General features: G+C 46.0%; 1 protein-coding gene and 1 long non-coding RNA gene across 3 annotated transcripts in view; one reads left to right on the forward strand and one right to left on the reverse strand.

The window, feature by feature from the left end:
• LOC131102883 (RNA binding protein fox-1 homolog 3-like) overlaps positions 1–11583 on the forward strand; it is a 227654-nt gene extending 216071 nt beyond the window's left edge. Inside the window, exon 16 of the mRNA XM_058048547.2 lies at positions 8021–11583. Coding sequence (XP_057904530.2) covers positions 8021–8023 — 3 coding nt within the window. The 3' untranslated portion in view covers positions 8024–11583. The remainder of the gene's footprint in view (positions 1–8020) is intronic.
• Positions 4669–13815, reverse strand: part of LOC131102941 (uncharacterized) — a 43236-nt gene continuing 34089 nt past the window's right edge. The window contains exons 2-4 of one of the 2 annotated variants that reach the window (XR_013630027.1): positions 7460–7553; positions 5328–5412; positions 4669–4971 (exon numbers count right to left, since the gene is read on the reverse strand). This is a non-coding gene — a long non-coding RNA (uncharacterized LOC131102941). Of the gene's footprint in view, positions 4972–5275; positions 5413–7459; positions 7554–13815 lie in introns of those variants that run through there. The other variant, XR_013630026.1, reaches the window with a different exon arrangement.

The following is a 13815-nucleotide window of genomic DNA, read 5'->3' on the forward strand; positions in this document are numbered from 1 at the left end:
CCGATGAAGGTGTGCAAGGTTTCCACTTCATTCCGACGCAGAAAAGTGCAGTTTTAGCAAGTTGAAAATATTGAAAAAAAACATAAGGTTAACCCCTTACCATTTTTTCCAAAAATCAACACCTCTAACAAGTGGGATTTTCCGCACTTTCTGGGTCCTTCTGGGACCCCCGATGAAGGTGTGCAAGGTTTCCACTTCATTCCGACGCAGAAAAGTGCAGTTTTAGCAAGTTGAAAATATTGAAAAAAAACATAAGGTTAACCCCTTACCATTTTTTCCAAAAATCAACACCTCTAACAAGTGGGATTTTCCGCACTTTCTGGGTCCTTCTGGGACCCCCGATGAAGGTGTGCAAGGTTTCCACTTCATTTTGGCGCAGAAAAGTGCAGTTTTAGCAAGTTGAAAATATTGAAAAAAAACATAAGGTTAACCCCTTACCATTTTTTCCAAAAATCAACACCTCTAACAAGTGGGATTTTCTGCACTTTCTGGGTCCTTCTGGGACCCCCGATGAAGGTGTGCAAGGTTTCCACTTTATTCCGGCGCAGAAAAGTGCAGTTTTAGCAAGTTGGAAATATTGAAAAAAAACATAAGGTTAACCCCTTACCATTTTTTCCAAAAATCAACACCTCTAACAAGTGGGATTTTCCGCACTTTCTGGGTCCTTCTGGGACCCCCGATGAAGGTGTGCAAGGTTTCCACTTTATTCCGGCGCAGAAAAGTGCAGTTTTAGCAAGTTGAAAATATTGAAAAAAACATAAGGTTAACCCCTTACCATTTTTTCCAAAAATCAACACCTCTAACAAGTGGGATTTTCCGCACTTTCTGGGTCCTTCTGGGACCCCCGATGAAGGTGTGCAAGGTTTCCACTTCATTTTGGCGCAGAAAAGTGCAGTTTTAGCAAGTTGAAAATATTGAAAAAAAACATAAGGTTAACCCCTTACCATTTTTTCCAAAAATCAACACCTCGAAGAAGTGGGATTTTCCGCACTTTCTGGGTCCTTCTGGGACCCCCGATGAAGGTGTGCAAGGTTTCCACTTCATTTTGGCGCAGAAAAGTGCAGTTTTAGCAAGTTGAAAATATTGAAAAAAAACATAAGGTTAACCCCTTACCATTTTTTCCAAAAATCAACACCTCTAACAAGTGGGATTTTCCGCACTTTCTGGGTCCTTCTGGGACCCCCGATGAAGGTGTGCAAGGTTTCCACTTCATTCCGACGCAGAAAAGTGCAGTTTTAGCAAGTTGAAAATATTGAAAAAAAACATAAGGTTAACCCCTTACCATTTTTTCCAAAAATCAACACCTCTAACAAGTGGGATTTTCCGCACTTTCTGGGTCCTTCTGGGACCCCCGATGAAGGTGTGCAAGGTTTCCACTTCATTTTGGCGCAGAAAAGTGCAGTTTTAGCAAGTTGAAAATATTGAAAAAAAACATAAGGTTAACCCCTTACCATTTTTTCCAAAAATCAACACCTCTAACAAGTGGGATTTTCTGCACTTTCTGGGTCCTTCTGGGACCCCCGATGAAGGTGTGCAAGGTTTCCACTTCATTCCGACGCAGAAAAGTGCAGTTTTAGCAAGTTGAAAATATTGAAAAAAAACATAAGGTTAACCCCTTACCATTTTTTCCAAAAATCAACACCTCTAACAAGTGGGATTTTCCGCACTTTCTGGGTCCTTCTGGGACCCCCGATGAAGGTGTGCAAGGTTTCCACTTCATTCCGACGCAGAAAAGTGCAGTTTTAGCAAGTTGAAAATATTGAAAAAAAACATAAGGTTAACCCCTTACCATTTTTTCCAAAAATCAACACCTCTAACAAGTGGGATTTTCCGCACTTTCTGGGTCCTTCTGGGACCCCCGATGAAGGTGTGCAAGGTTTCCACTTCATTTTGGCGCAGAAAAGTGCAGTTTTAGCAAGTTGAAAATATTGAAAAAAAACATAAGGTTAACCCCTTACCATTTTTTCCAAAAATCAACACCTCTAACAAGTGGGATTTTCTGCACTTTCTGGGTCCTTCTGGGACCCCCGATGAAGGTGTGCAAGGTTTCCACTTCATTCCGACGCAGAAAAGTGCAGTTTTAGCAAGTTGAAAATATTGAAAAAAAACATAAGGTTAACCCCTTACCATTTTTTCCAAAAATCAACACCTCTAACAAGTGGGATTTTCCGCACTTTCTGGGTCCTTCTGGGACCCCCGATGAAGGTGTGCAAGGTTTCCACTTCATTCCGACGCAGAAAAGTGCAGTTTTAGCAAGTTGAAAATATTGAAAAAAAACATAAGGTTAACCCCTTACCATTTTTTCCAAAAATCAACACCTCTAACAAGTGGGATTTTCCGCACTTTCTGGGTCCTTCTGGGACCCCCGATGAAGGTGTGCAAGGTTTCCACTTCATTTTGGCGCAGAAAAGTGCAGTTTTAGCAAGTTGAAAATATTGAAAAAAAACATAAGGTTAACCCCTTACCATTTTTTCCAAAAATCAACACCTCTAACAAGTGGGATTTTCTGCACTTTCTGGGTCCTTCTGGGACCCCCGATGAAGGTGTGCAAGGTTTCCACTTCATTCCGACGCAGAAAAGTGCAGTTTTAGCAAGTTGAAAATATTGAAAAAAAACATAAGGTTAACCCCTTACCATTTTTTCCAAAAATCAACACCTCTAACAAGTGGGATTTTCCGCACTTTCTGGGTCCTTCTGGGACCCCCGATGAAGGTGTGCAAGGTTTCCACTTCATTCCGACGCAGAAAAGTGCAGTTTTAGCAAGTTGAAAATATTGAAAAAAAACATAAGGTTAACCCCTTACCATTTTTTCCAAAAATCAACACCTCTAACAAGTGGGATTTTCCGCACTTTCTGGGTCCTTCTGGGACCCCCGATGAAGGTGTGCAAGGTTTCCACTTCATTTTGGCGCAGAAAAGTGCAGTTTTAGCAAGTTGAAAATATTGAAAAAAAACATAAGGTTAACCCCTTACCATTTTTTCCAAAAATCAACACCTCTAACAAGTGGGATTTTCCGCACTTTCTGGGTCCTTCTGGGACCCCCGATGAAGGTGTGCAAGGTTTCCACTTCATTTTGGCGCAGAAAAGTGCAGTTTTAGCAAGTTGAAAATATTGAAAAAAAACATAAGGTTAACCCCTTACCATTTTTTCCAAAAATCAACACCTCTAACAAGTGGGATTTTCCGCACTTTCTGGGTCCTTCTGGGACCCCCGATGAAGGTGTGCAAGGTTTCCACTTCATTCCGACGCAGAAAAGTGCAGTTTTAGCAAGTTGAAAAATGACATCAAAAAAAAAAACATTAACCCCTTCGGCAAAAATGATAAGGGGCCCAAAAATGGCAGTAAATTATATATGTATATATGCACATAGCCATGGGTATACACATATACATGCACACTTACATACCCATGTGTATATACATACATACATACACACATGTATACACATTTGTACACTAATGTATACACATACTTACACATATGTATCCACAAACATGTTATATGTATACACACACACACGTACACATACATAGCATATTTATACATATACATGTGTTTTCTCATATACAAACACACTTACACAAACACACATACAGACAAATGCAAACACACATACATACACGCCTGTACAGACATGTATGTGCGTACACGTGTGGACACACATATATATATACACATATATACACACACATACATACATGTATGTATGTACGTACATCCATACGTATGTACGTACATACATACATACATACGTACGTACGTATATATGTACGTACATATATACGTACGTACATATGTACGTACATATGTACGTACGTACGTATATACGTACATACGTATATACGTACATATGTATGTACGTACGTATATACGTACATATGTATGTACGTACATATGTATGTACGTACATATGTATGTACGTACGTATATAGGTACATATGTATGTACGTACATATATACGTACATATGTATGTACGTACATATATACGTACATATGTATGTACGTACATATATACGTACATATGTATGTACGTACATATATACGTACGTATGTACGTACATATATACGTACGTATGTACGTACATATATACGTACATACGTACGTACATACATACACATATGCATACGTACGTACATACACATATGCATACGTACGTACATACATACACATATGCATACGTACGTACATACATACACATATGCATACGTACGTACATACATACATACACATATGCATACGTACGTATATACATACACATATGCATACGTATGTATATACATATGTGCATACACATACATATATACGTCCACATACATATATACATATATATACATGTGCATACACATACATATATACGTACACATACATATATACATATATATACATGCATATATACATATATACATACATATACACATATACATACGTACATATACATATATACATATATATACATATATACACATACATATACATACATACATATATACATACATATACATATATACATACATACATATACATATACATACATATACGTACATATATACACATATGCATGTATGTGTGTATGTATATATATATATGTATGTATATATATTACATACATGGGCATACTGGATGTATATACATACACATACATATATACGTACATCCACTATACAGTTAACTGCACACACATATTTTTATACACATTGACGTATATTTCTACATGTGTATACACACGTATACACACGTGTATATACATACACAAATATATTTGGCAAAATTGCTAAAAAAAAATCATTGACAATACTGCAGATGCCCGCTTTTCACGAGGTGACCTTCCAGCTCCACCCCCGAATGAGGGATTCAGACGGCCAGAAAGATGACTGTTTTCATGCCTAACATGGCCGCTAGCCACCAGCAAGCAATGGTCATGGAAGATGATCCATCAACATGTCCGCTCAGACGCAGCTGCTTTCAAGGACTGCTGCCAAAAGAGCCTCAAACATGATATGGAATTTCAAAACATCTTCATCCAAAGACTGACATCAGTCGCCAACGCTAGCGCCACTCACAGACGTACCTCAGCACACAACAAACAGCTACAGCGTTAGCTAGCGTCTCACTCCAAACTGCTGCCCCCGGAGGGACTATGCAGCATTACACGGGAGGTTGACCCTGATTTGTCATGCAAGTCATGTGACTGCAGGGACCAATCAGGTTGCTCCTGTTTGCCTGCGCCGGTTTGTTTACAAAGAAATGCTACAAAGTTTAAAAGTCGGTCATCGCGGTTGTTAGCATGTAAATAACTGCTAGCCTACACCATGAAGAGAAACAGACCTGCGCCGTGTCACATGACTGGTCCTTGTCTTCATCTTCATTTTTATGCATCCTTTGGCGGACTGGTGGACGCTGTTCCAAAGCCCTGAGAAGATAGCACATCCATTCATTAACATGCACTTTGTACTAAACCATGCAGTACCCTGCATCAATCCATGGCAATGTATATACTACACACACAATACGCTACATCTGTTTTTTATGTATTATATATACATATATATATATATATATATATATATATATATATATATACACTATATACTATACACTATATCAAGTGGTGTCTTTTCAACTGCATGTACTTTCTAGAGGGTTTTGTTCCTTTTCTGGATATATTGTTAGCTCCAGAGTACCTTCTGTTTTTTTTCTTCAATATGTGACACAAATACCTTGATTGTTTGGAGTGTGAGAATAAAGCAGTAACTAACGAGTCCTCACGTCTTCCTTTCACAGCCTCTACAAAACTTCTTCTTCTCGTCACGTCTCGGCTTAGCCGTTACTCGCAAAGGAAGTCCAATGCTAACACGTGGCGGCGGCTAAAAGTGCATCTCTGTGCTTTACAAATGTCAGTTCAAGAAATAATAACGAATCACAACGGCCGTGTGCTAACATTAGCTACGTGGCTAGCATCCGACGGTCAGTTAGCGAGTTAGCTTGAATGTGCAGCGGATCCCCACATATCGGCAATTCAGCATTTCAGTCATCCATTCATTTTCTACCGCTTATCATCACGAGGGTCGCGGGGTGGGCTGGAGCCTATCCCAGCCAATCCCAGGGCGCATATGGACAAACAAGCATTCCCACCCACATTCATACCTATGGACAATTTGGAGTGGCCAATGAAGCTAGCATGTTTTTGGAATGTGGGAGGAAAACGGAGTACCCGGAGAAAAGTGGAAGTGTACCACATTGACTATGAAGTATGGAAATAGACGCATGCAAAATATGCCATTTTACATACTTGTCATTTTTGGTAGCACCGTGAGCGAGGCGCACTCCCAAATAGACAGCGGCCAAGCTAAAGGCGTTTTTTTTCGCCATTCCGGGGTGCATCTGCTGCCAGGATGTAGGCGGGCGGCGTCGGTTTAAAGGCTAATTGTTGTCAGAATGGATCAGAACCAGACTGAGACCCGCTCAGCCGATCCGCTCAGCCGCGGACAGGTGCGCGGACGCTGATGGAACGCGCCACTTGTTCGACTGTGCCTGGGTTGGGAGTCGGAAGGGGCGGGGGGGGTGAAGTTGGGGTTCAGGCACTACAAAGCCGCTCCGAAGTTAAATCTTTCATTTCCATTTAGTTATTTATAGACGAGCGCTGCGCCGAGACTGCTCGGGATCGCCGCAAATTAGCCAGCATCTGTCGTGACGAGCGTCCCGGGACACTCGGCGGCGGCGCGTCCCTCCCTCCTTCCCTCCCTCCTTCCCTCCTCCACTTCCACGCATTGAGACTTTTCACTTTGCACTGCCAAAAGTTTGCAAGTCGGCCGGGGTGATGACAGGGTGCTCTGATGTTTGCGGGGGGGGGGGGCAGTCGTCACGTTACAACTCTGCGCTCCGGAGTCACGACCTCATGCTGCAAACTTAATGACGGCTTTTCTAATTCCACATTCCCAGTTCGTGCAACAAGACTACAGTCGTATTATTATTAGTATTATTTTTAGTATTATTACTACCAAAAGTGGCGGCACGGCGGTCTAGTGGTTAGCGCGCAGGAGAACAGGGTTCGGTTCCGCCCTCCGCCATCTCTGTGTGGAGTTTGCATGTTCTCCCCGTGCATGCGTGGGTTTTCTCCGGGTACTCCGGTTTCCTCCCACATTCCAAAAACATGCTAGGTTAATTAGCCACTCCAAATTGTCCATAGGTATGAATGTGAGTGTGAATGGTTGTTTGTCTATATGTGCCCTGTGATTGGCTGGCCACCAGTCCAGGGTGTACCCCGCCTCTCACCCAAAGACAGCTGGGATAGGCTCCAGCACCCCTGCGACCCTCGTGAAAAAGAATGAATGAATGAACTTCCAAAAGTTTTTTTTCCCAATAGCAAATATCCAATTCATCCCATGAGACCAGACGTTACGATGTCGGGAATATTTAGACTTTTACATGCAGAAAATGAAGCTAAGCGTCATGTTTACCTTTAGTGGACACTCCCGTTGACCAAGACGCTGAGAAGGGGGGGGGGCATCTTCCGTTATTCCTGAAGGTCGTGAGGTTGTCCTTCCCCAAGCCCTGGAAGAAAGACCAGAAGAGATGAGTTCCCAGGCATCAACAAGGAAAATACGCAATTGGTTGCACTAAGTCGCTTGGAATGCTCCAGTAGCGGAGGGCAGCCGGGCAACAGTGTATGATAACCAAGAGCAATAGTGTATGATAACCAAGAGCAATAGTGTATGATAACCAAGAGCGATAGTGTATGATAACCAAGAGCGATAGTGTATGATAACCAAGAGCGATAGTGTATGATAACCAAGAGCGATAGTGTATGATAACCAAGAGCGATAGTGTATGATAACCAAGAGCGATAGTGTTTGCTAACCAAGATCAACAATGTATGATAACCAAGAGCGATAGTGTTTGCTAACCAAGAGCAACAGTGTATGATAACCAAGGCAGACGTCCTACTAAAACTGGGGCAGGGGAAAAGCCAACGTGATTGTGAGGATTCACCTTGTCCTCGCTTGTCTCCCTGTTTGCAGTAAATAGCCAGGAAGCGGTACTCGGTTTTGACGGACACCACAGACGAGAGGGACGGCGGGAGGAGAGCTAGCTTTGAGAGAACAACCGGGAGAGGAGCGGCTGGAGAGGGAAGATGGGAGGCGTACAAAAGCGGCAGCGGCGGCGGCGGCGACGGCAGCATCAAAGCGGCCTCAAAGTTGACAGATGGAGTGCGCCGCTTTCCACCGGGAGGCGGCCATCTTTGTGGCAGAAAGACAGCGAGAGGATGAGACGTGTCCCGTTAGGATAAAACATTTTATTTTTCTATACTTTTGTGATTTCCAATGGTACAAAGTGTGTATAAAGGCGTATAAATATATATATGTACAAACATGTTTTTATGTTGGGGGTTCTGGGAGATGAACAGTCCGCCCTCCGTGCTGATGGGGGAGGAGCGAGGAGGATCTCCGCCTCCTCCCCGTCCTCCTCCTCCTCCTCCTCCACAAGGCTCCGCCCCTGTCGCCGGGAAGGTCGGGTGGAGGCGGCGCCATGCTTCCTGTCGGTGGAGTCAAAGGTCAGGCCACTTTCTTCCTTCCTTTTGGCGCTGGCGATGCTCCTCCTTCTTTGCTACTGTTAGCGGTGCCCCCTCCCCCTCTGGATGCTGTCGTGATGTCACTTCCTCCTGGCAGCGCCCCCCCGCCCTCCTATGCTTTATGGCGACTCCGGGTCGGTCGCCATCTTCACTCGCCCGCCCCCCCTCCCACCCCCAGGAGCGACCGACTGATTGTCGGCGGCTCGCACCAGCACCGACTGGGAGGAGTAACACCATTGGACATCAGCAGGGGGCGTGGCACGCCGACGGCTGGCGGTCACGCCCACCCGGAGAGGGCTGGCGTCCGTGTTCTCGTTTGCGTGTTTTTTTGGCCTTTTCTTTCTTTTTACAGGAGGAGATCCTTCTACCAGGAGGAGATCCTTCTACCAGGAGGAGATCCTTCTACCAGGAGGAGATCCTTCTATCAGGAGGAGATCCTTCTACCAGGAGGAGATCCTTCTACCAGGAGGAGATCCTTCTACCAGGAGGAGATCCTTCTATCAGGAGTCGCTGTTAACGTGTTCAACGAGAATGTTGGTTGAGTTCTTTGAATGTACTTCCGTGTATTCTTTGGCTGTATAGAAATATACATATGAATATATATATATACATATCTATTCTATGGGCTGTGGTGATGTCAGGGAGTAGAGGGGGCGGGCAGAGAAGCCCCCTTTTAGATTTCAGTCCCCGCCCCCCAGCCCTGCCCCCCTGCTATTTACTGTACCATGTGATCATGTGTTCAATGATTGGATGTGTGATGGTGATTGTGACCCCCCCGACCCCCCCCCCCCTCACTTTCACCTCCTTGGTTTCTGTGATGTTTTGGAATATCACCCCACCCCCCCTCGCCCCCCACCCAAAAAAAACCCAGCCCTGTCAGAGCGCTCTAATTAGATCCAATTTATCGTTTTTCCTGTCCGCCGCCCCATTGTGGGATTTGAACGCGCTGCCTCTGAGGTCTTTGATCCGGAGCCAACCCCTGCCCCCCCCCACCCGTGCTGGCCCAGATTTAGCCCCCCCACCCGCTGAGGGAGCGATCGCTACTGCTAACATGGTGCGGCGGTAGTGGAGCGAACGTGCCGCCCCTGAGGGGGCTTGGCGGCGCTTTGTTGCTCGAAGCTTCCGACGTCGTCGACACTAAAATCTCCCGTCGTTCCGCTTTTGACTGACATCTCATTTCAGCTTTTGACAAACAAATCAGGGCTCCGCCTCTTCCTCCAGACGCTTCCTGTGTAGTGCAAAGACTTTGTGAAGTAGAATCGGCCTTCAAGGCTGGAGCGCCGTCACATGACTCATCTGGCCTACTTGCAGCGCCGGAGGCCCGCGGCGGCAGGCTGGAGTTTTACTTTGGAGGGAACTTCCTGTGCGGAGGAGAGGCCGGGCGGGTTGATCGGGCAGAGATGGAGGCGGCCGCCGATGATCTATGCACACGCACGTTTCAGCCAGACTGTTAGCCGCCCATCCAAGATGGACGCTTTTGTTTTCGTTTCGTCACAAGAAGCGACGCTTGCTAGCTTGGCCACGTTCGACTTTTTCAATTTCCAAAAAAAAAAAAAAAAAAAAAACAAGACAAAGCAGCCTTTGCGTTTCCTCAGCTAGACTAGTTGTTCACGTAGCAGATTCTGGATGGAGTTTGTGTAAATGTTCTTCAGGAGGGACTCATTCATTTCACTTCCTGTGGCGCAAACGCCGCAAGCCGGAACTTCGGGTGGTCCTCGGGTTACCGACGTGTTCCGTTCCTCGACGTAGGTCTTCTGCCTGAATGATCTCCACAAGAAGCCAGCTATGATCTGGAGAAGGTGAAGGCTGAACTTCACGATGACTTGCTCGGTCCTGAAGTATTTGATTTGGAATAGAGACATCCTTCATCTCGTACCACGGGGGGCCCACACTCCAGGTTTTCTTTCCAGTTGATGATTTGAATGATGGAATGATTCCTTTGAGGGATTCCATTTCGTGCAATGGGAGTAGACGGAAAGACTCATTCTTCAATATTGGGGGTCCCAAAAGGTCCTCTCGTCCCAGATCTCCGTGTAACAGTGCACCGAGTACATGACCCATGAGCCCCATTATTCATTCGTTATGGTCGCCACAGTCGAGTGGACGATATTGGTGGCTGAGATTAATATGATGTTCATTGGTACGGTCCAAAAATTCCCAAAAGCGGTCTGGCATCTCCGCGTCGCTTCTCAAACTCGTCTGGAGCGAAATCAAAACGTAACCCGAGTATCACCTTCAACGATAGCCCAACGTAAACGCTATAAAGGCATGTAGCTGATGCATGGCTTGACTTTAATTGCCCCCCCCCCCCACGTCCCATGAGGCTTTGCAGCACATTCCCGTTGTAAACAAAGATGCTGCCATTGCCGGTCTTCCACTCCGGAGCGCTTGTGACGCTTCACGTCGTGCTCGGCCATCTCTGCCCCACGGGGGAGGGCGCCGCCCCACGCCAAGGGGCGGTGCCCTCGTCGTGGTCTACCTGGTCCAGATCTTCCTGAGCACAAATGAGTCCCCTCCGCACGGCCCCTCCCACCTGACGTCACCCCCGCACCCTTGGAGCGTGTGTGACCCTTTTTGTACTCCTGCTGTTCTGTACATAACGACCCCCCCCCCCCCCACACCCCCACATTACCTTCAGGAGAAAAGTCCTCCCCAAAGTCTTGTATTTTGTTCAAAAATGACAAAATGTATTTATAACTTTTTTTTTTAAATCTATCTTTCTCCGTTTTGTAAATGTTCAAGGTAAATAAAGTTTTAAAAATGTTAAAAAATGTAATGGCTATATTGAAAGGTTAAAAAAAATAATGTCTCTAGAAGCCCCCCCCGCGCCCCCCCCCTTCTTTGTACTTTGTGTTTCTTTCCTCTTTCTGTATGCTTCTCTTTACGTGCTTCAGATGAAGAGTTCTATTTATTATGACATTAACGTTATTATAATTATGACTAATTATTAATATCATCATCCTTATTATGACCATGAATAAACTTGTCTACTTCAACATGGCCGTCTGCTCTTCTTCCCTTCCGCGACAAATCCTGGGGCGCCGCCCGCAAAGCCATTTGTCTTCGGCCCAACACCCCCGCGCCCCCCCACCCCCACCCTCAGGGTTTACAAGATGGAGAGCGCCTGTCTTGTGCGGCGAGCCCAACGAAGGCGGCGAGGGGGGGGAAACAACGGCACGCCTCCGGGTGCGGAAAAAGCCAAATGTAAATACGGGAAAAGATCGCCGGTGTTGACTCGGCGTCGACCCCCAACAACAACATGTCGTCTTACGGCGAGGGAATGTCAACCTCGCCCGCTTGTCGCAGCCCAAACATCACGTGGACTTCCGTTTCAACAAAGTCCTGGACTTTGGGAACCTGAATCACAAATAGCAAGCAGGCGGGAGACCATGGAGTACTTCCACCAGTACTCTTCAATAAGTACTACTACTGCAGATGATTGGAAGATGGAGTACTGTACAAAGGCCGAGACAGTGTACTAATACGGGTACTAATACAGCCAAGCGTTCATAGTGACATCATTGGCTTCCTATCCATGTTCCCCCAATGATGGAGAACGTGAGCTCGGTGCAGACCGTCCTAAGACAGCTTGGTCTTTCCCGACCGTTCTTGCGAAAAACAAGGTTTTCTGTGCGGTGGACCCTTGGTTAGCGTACAGGTGTTACATGGTAACATCCTGTGTGAAGTGTGCCAGGCGGCGCTAGCTGTTGAGCAATTACGAAGCCATGACACTCTTTACGGGGCGGCTGCTTTTAAAAAAGGAAAAAAACAGGCCTTGGATGCGGTCCAAAGCGGAGGGTCCACTCCGTACAGACACAGCGCATCAACAAGAGCTTGGCCGCCATGACGGGTGGGGCGAGGGGGGGGGGCGCCATCAGCTGTGCAGACGCAGGACTCCCTGGTGTCCTTTTGGCAGCAAATAAAATGACCAGAGATGATTCATGAGGCAAATTACGAGCGGATCCGACCCAGTTACTACCCGGTTTGCTTGTCAGCTCACTCCAGTATTTATACGACACTAATTAATCTCAGCTGCCGTAAGAAAAGAGCTGAGCAGGGGGTTCGTCCGCCCGCTTATTTCCTGCACTCAAGCGCTGAAAGGGCACACTTAGACACTTTTTATTCACTCTCCAACCAGACGGAAAAGGAGCAGAAGCGGCTACTAATGCTTATTATCCGTTTGCCTGTTGTGACAGCTAATTGAAATTGGACTAATTGGATTAATTGCGGCAAAATGAGACCCTGCGAGGAGCCGGAAAGGAAGAGAGATGGATTCGTTCGGGCGAGAGACAGCGGCCTCTGCTGGCGACAGCGTTGAACAGCACCAATCGGTCAAGTCAAGTTGAAGGGCTGACAGGGACGGGACAGGTGGAGGTGAAGGTGGAGGTGGAGGTGGAGGTGAAGGTGAAGGTGAAGGTGAAGGTGAAGGTGAAGGTGAAGGTGGAGGTGGAGGTGGAGGTGGAGGTGGAGGTGAAGGTGAAGGTGGAGGTGGAGGTGAAGGTGGAGGTGAAGGGAGGTGCAGCAGCTAAATAGGACCCAGGAAAGAACCTTCACGTTGGGTTAACAGCAAATACCGCCATAACGCCCTTGTCAAACGCCCAGTTAGCATGTCATAGTTTTTCATTAATAAATAAAACATTTTCTGGCCATTTTGGTACAAAAGCTTGCTAGGCTAGCTTGTGGTATTGATAAAGATGAGCACCATACTCCCAGCTGTGCTTGTTTATTCGGCCATCTTGGATAACTAACACCAATAGTAGCCTGGACAGGACTACGCTATCCATTAAGGCAGGGGGGGTCCCGTGGCGGGGGCTAACTGTGGAGTGGGAATCTTTCTTAGAAAAAATAACGCAGAATTTGATATAAATACATAAGAATTAGGGAAATATGGGCCATTACGTTTGGAAATGATTTTTTTTAATGTTTATGTTTGTTGCGAGTGGCAACCCATCTCACTTTGACAGTCCATGAACGCACCACACATGCACTAACACAGCTCAGATTACTGCCCCCCCCCAAAAAAAAAGGTAAAGGTGATGACACCTTCTGGTGGAGATGAATAACCGACACCCATGTAGCCCTGAAGCGGCTATGCTAACTTTACGTTTGGAACGAAATAGACGCTGCTGGCCGCAAATGACCCCTGGGCCGCATGTTGGTCACCCCTGACTTGGGTTTCTTTCCTCGCTCAAATTGTCTTGACTTAGAGTGGTTTCCACTTAGGACGAGTCAGCCATGGTACTT

The sequence above is a fragment of the Doryrhamphus excisus genome, linkage group LG16, assembly GCF_037039965.1.
Source record: "Doryrhamphus excisus strain RoL-2023G ecotype Guam linkage group LG16, RoL_Dexc_Guam_v1.1, whole genome shotgun sequence".
NCBI classification, from domain to species: Eukaryota; Metazoa; Chordata; class Actinopteri; order Syngnathiformes; family Syngnathidae; genus Doryrhamphus; species Doryrhamphus excisus.